The 4,447-nt window shown below is 33.3% G+C and overlaps 1 protein-coding gene across 1 annotated transcript; it reads left to right on the forward strand.

The window, feature by feature from the left end:
* The first annotated feature begins 521 nt into the window (after window positions 1-521).
* Window positions 522-3,553, forward strand: LOC108748796 (dihydrolipoyllysine-residue acetyltransferase component of pyruvate dehydrogenase complex, mitochondrial). The gene is made up of 7 exons (XM_018487155.1): window positions 522-970; window positions 1,207-1,361; window positions 1,467-1,855; window positions 2,064-2,428; window positions 2,608-2,907; window positions 2,992-3,120; window positions 3,334-3,553. Coding segments are annotated over exons 1-7 (1,458 nt in total). The 5' UTR covers window positions 522-851; the 3' UTR covers window positions 3,335-3,553.
* The last annotated feature ends 894 nt before the right edge of the window (window positions 3,554-4,447 follow it).

Here is a 4,447-nt window from a genome sequence, read left to right on the forward strand (position 1 = left end):
TTAAATCTTGTGCACTCTATTGTACGGAAAAGTAATTAAACGCATGCGCAAGAGATCACAGAGCATGAAGAAAGCATACTCAGCGCTACATGTAGTAGGTATGACAGATTTCCTAACCTCCATAGTCATCAACTTTAATGCTTAATATCTCGGTTGGCGGGACAGAGCGACACTTTTTTCTGCCACATTCGTTTATTTTGTGCAAAAACGCGAATGAGCCTAATTTTATTAAAATCGGTGAGGTCGGCCATCTTCATAATTAATATTCTATGTTCTTAAGTCGGCTTCACCATGCAAAACTTCTAAAAATGACATAATATTACTTCCGCCGCGCGGCAAAATTTGGATTAAGTTCAACTTTTGTCGCACGATGGAAATTATATATTTATTACTTCCGAGTAAGTGAGACGTTGATTGGCTATTGCGCCAACTTCGGCAAGTGTCGCCACGTTCTGTGTCGGGAACCAATACGCACATCATACAAAGGATGTTCACTTTTCACGTTTCCACCCTAGGGAAAAAGTTATATGATCGTTACCCTGTTTCTAATATTTGTTTTATTGTGCGCAGGCCCTTACATAACGTGAACTATAGAATTTTGATTACATAGTCACATTTTTTTTACGTTTTAGAACGCACCTGAACGCATTGCTCCTCGGCTCACCCGGCTATCCCGGCATCGTCCGTCATCTGGTCATCTGGTCCCGTGTTGTAACCAGTTGTAACATTGAATTTGTTGACCGACCATTCCGAGTCATTGTCGCCTTGTTGGGCGTGTACTTATTTTAAATTCGTTTTGAGCTCGTCTAATATAAAAATACAAAGAGGTTCTAGACCGTGAATCTTGAGACATGATACGAACCACGTCGAGAGTACGTAACGGATTGATATGCGCAATCTTTCGTGGTTCCGTGCAAACCAGCACTAAATCCATAGTCGTTCGATATCTTCACAGAAAACATCAACAAAGGTATTGTATCGGTTATTCGAGATCATCGTGCTTGAATTCTTTTATAGGTCTTCCAAATATTGTACACAAAAACGATCTTTAAGGTTATTTTACGTCAATTGCAACTCATGGTCAGACCTTAAAATAATAATTGAGTTTTGATCTCAGGATAATTCTCATCTTAAAAGTTATATAATTATTGTCCAATATGCATAAAAAAACATGACGGCATAGTATTGATTTTCTCAATACTTCAGATTTCAGCTTTACAGTGCTTTGCGTTTTATCTCGACACCATGGCAGCAACAGCTCAGGTTCTATGTCGATTATCCTAACCATATCAAGGTCCCACTTCCAGCATTGTCTCCTACCATGGAAACAGGAACAATAATCAGCTGGCAGAAGAAGGAAGGTAAGACTATCTTCCAGTATTGACATAACAGATACCGATTTTAATTGTTAAATAGAAAATTATTTATTAAATACATCGATCAATTTCTTATATTTGGTCCACTAGGTGATAAGTTAAATGAAGGTGATCTGCTAGCAGAGATCGAAACAGATAAAGCTACTATGGGATTTGAAACTCCCGAGGAAGGTTATCTAGCCAAGATCTTAGTACCTGCGGGAACAAAGAACGTACCTATAGGCAAACTAGTTTGCATTATTGTACAAGATGAGTCTAATGTAGCTGCATTTAAGGACTTTAAAGATGATATAGTGATAGTGGCTGCACCTCCTCCTAAACCAACAGCTCCTATAACACCTATACCACCGTCAACTATAGTAGCTCCATCTGTATCAACTGTGGCAAAAGTTCCTTCCATTGCGCCACCTTCCGAAGAAAGAATATATGCCAGTCCATTAGCAAAAAAATTAGCGGCTGAAAAAGGACTTAGTTTACAGGTGCTGTAAGATTGCTTTATAAATTAAATTGAAAGAATGGAAGAAAGTATGAGCCAATTTGTTTCTCTATTTACCTCCACTCTTTTAATTTGATTTCTGTAACATTTTTCTTCATTATTAACTTATATTAATATTGAATTAACACATATTCTTATGAATAATTTGTAGAAATAAAATTTATTCTTTATATATTTTGGCTATTCATTAGGGTCTAAAGGGAACAGGATTGTATGACTCTATAACATCCAAAGATTTGGAAGGTGCAGTAGTACAGCCATTACAACCAGTGGTAACTAGCATTGGCGCACCAACTGGAGTAGATATTCCTATATCAAATATACGTGCGATTATTGCTAAACGTTTGTCAGAGAGTAAGCAGACGATTCCGCATTATTATCTCTCGGTAGATGTAAAAATGGATGCTGTATTGGCGATGCGAGAACAGTTTAATAAATTGTTGGAAAAGGACAAAATAAAATTAAGCATAAATGACATTATTATCAAAGGAATGGCAATGACTTGTAAAAAGGTACCAGAAGGCAATAGCGCCTGGTTAGGAAATGTAATTCGACAGTAAGTATTTTATAATGTACTGTTATATAAACAGTAATATGTAGATTACTGTTTTTACAATTTATTATGTTTTTTAGTTTTTATATCTATGTATTGAATATTTGTATTTAATTCTACTATGTTGAATGAATATGTTTATTGTTGCAACATTTTATATTGAATATTATCCTATCTTTTAGATATAATAATGTGGACGTTAGTGTAGCAGTAAGCACAGATAGCGGTCTGATCACTCCCATAGTGTTTGGTGCTGACGTAAAAGGTATAGTTCAAATCAGTAAAGATGTAAAAGCATTGGCTACGAAGGCGAGAGAAGGAAAATTAAAGCCGCACGAGTTTCAAGGAGGAACAATTACCGTGTCCAATCTGGGCATGTTCGGAGTTAAGAATTTTTCTGCTATAATAAATCCTCCACAATCTATCATTCTCGCTACAGGTGTTACAGAAGCTAGACTGATACCTGCCAAAAATGAGAAAGGGTAAAAAATCATAATGTTTTGTAACATTTCTAGACAAATTTAATGTGCCATTTATGACATACATTAATACCCAAATCTTTGCAGATTTACCACTGCCCAATATATGTCTGTAACTGCCAGCTGCGACCACCGTACAGTTGATGGTGCAGTAGGCGCACAATGGTTAGCTGCTTTTAAGGATTTGATGGAAAATCCAACGACAATGCTTTTATAGTAAGTTTTTAAATCGTCGTTTTTAAATTGTTCATTTGTCAATTGAGTGATTCGAATGGCAAATAATACATAAATATAATCTTTCAAAAATGAAAGTTTATTGACTCCTATATGTTTAATAACATACATTGTTTGTATTTTTTATATAAATGCGTATATTCTAATAATTTTTAACTCAAACTTAATTCTTGGCGTATATCTTGTTTGTTTCAGAAATGTTACTTTGGACAAAAATACGATCTACACATAATTAAAGGGATGTTTCAGAAGTAATACATTTAGGAATTATTTCTTATAACTTAAGACTTCTTTGATATTGATTCGGTTATTATTTCAAGTTTTTCAAAAAAGTGTATTAAATATACAAAACATTATCTCTTGTTCTTAAATGTGTGGATGAGAAGACTGTTCGAATTTTCATTATAATCAAAGTTAATGAATAATTTGGATTTGCTATTTTATTTGACAAGATTGGAAAATTATAAATTTATTATCGCCTAGCAAAACTGCCTCTTAAAGTGGACATCTGTATATATGTGTATATTTATAATAATTAGTAATTCAATTGTACTGTTGCGAAATATGATTACATTTTAAGAAAAGTAATGATAAAAGTGTCCAAAATGTTTATAGTAATTATAAAATATATCTTATATTTAATAAATTACCTTTTATGACATGTATTTTATAAATATTTATCCATTTTGTATAATTTTGTTTAATTTTTTTAATTTTAGTTCAGACTGAATAAGGCATTTTTGTACTTAGTTCTGTTATTCACGCATCTAATAAAATTCTAAAATCGTCTGTTTTTTTTACTCAATAGGATTTACACATATATACAATTTATGTGTTATTGACACATGGAATGCGTTCGTATATGCAGTGACTGCCGCAGATGTTCGTTTATTCTATCTGTGAAGACAACTGCAGCGTAATTTTTCGTTCATTTACGCAGAGATGTATATCATCTGCGCAGCTATCTCGGAGGTCCTGTTCAGGATGCTCTACTCGCAGTACTGCCGTTACTGTGTAAAACAAACGACAGTGTGCAGTCTTGTCCTCACCTTAGTAGATTGGATATCTTACTGTTCATAATATCGCCAGTTAATAGCTGGTTGTGTATCACTGAAAATGAATTTTATTAAAATATCAAGTAAAAAGATTGAAGAATTTGTGAAAATTAATCCTAGTAAAGTAAAAATAATGCAAGATGAGATATATGATAGAAAAGTTGTAAAGTTTGCTAATTCATATTTACGATAATAAATTTGTACAATATAAATATACGTAAATATATATAATATATATAAATAAATATATAAAC

This window comes from Trachymyrmex septentrionalis, unplaced genomic scaffold (assembly GCF_001594115.1).
Source record: "Trachymyrmex septentrionalis isolate Tsep2-gDNA-1 unplaced genomic scaffold, Tsep1.0 scaffold241, whole genome shotgun sequence".
NCBI lineage: Eukaryota > Metazoa > Arthropoda > Insecta > Hymenoptera > Formicidae > Trachymyrmex > Trachymyrmex septentrionalis.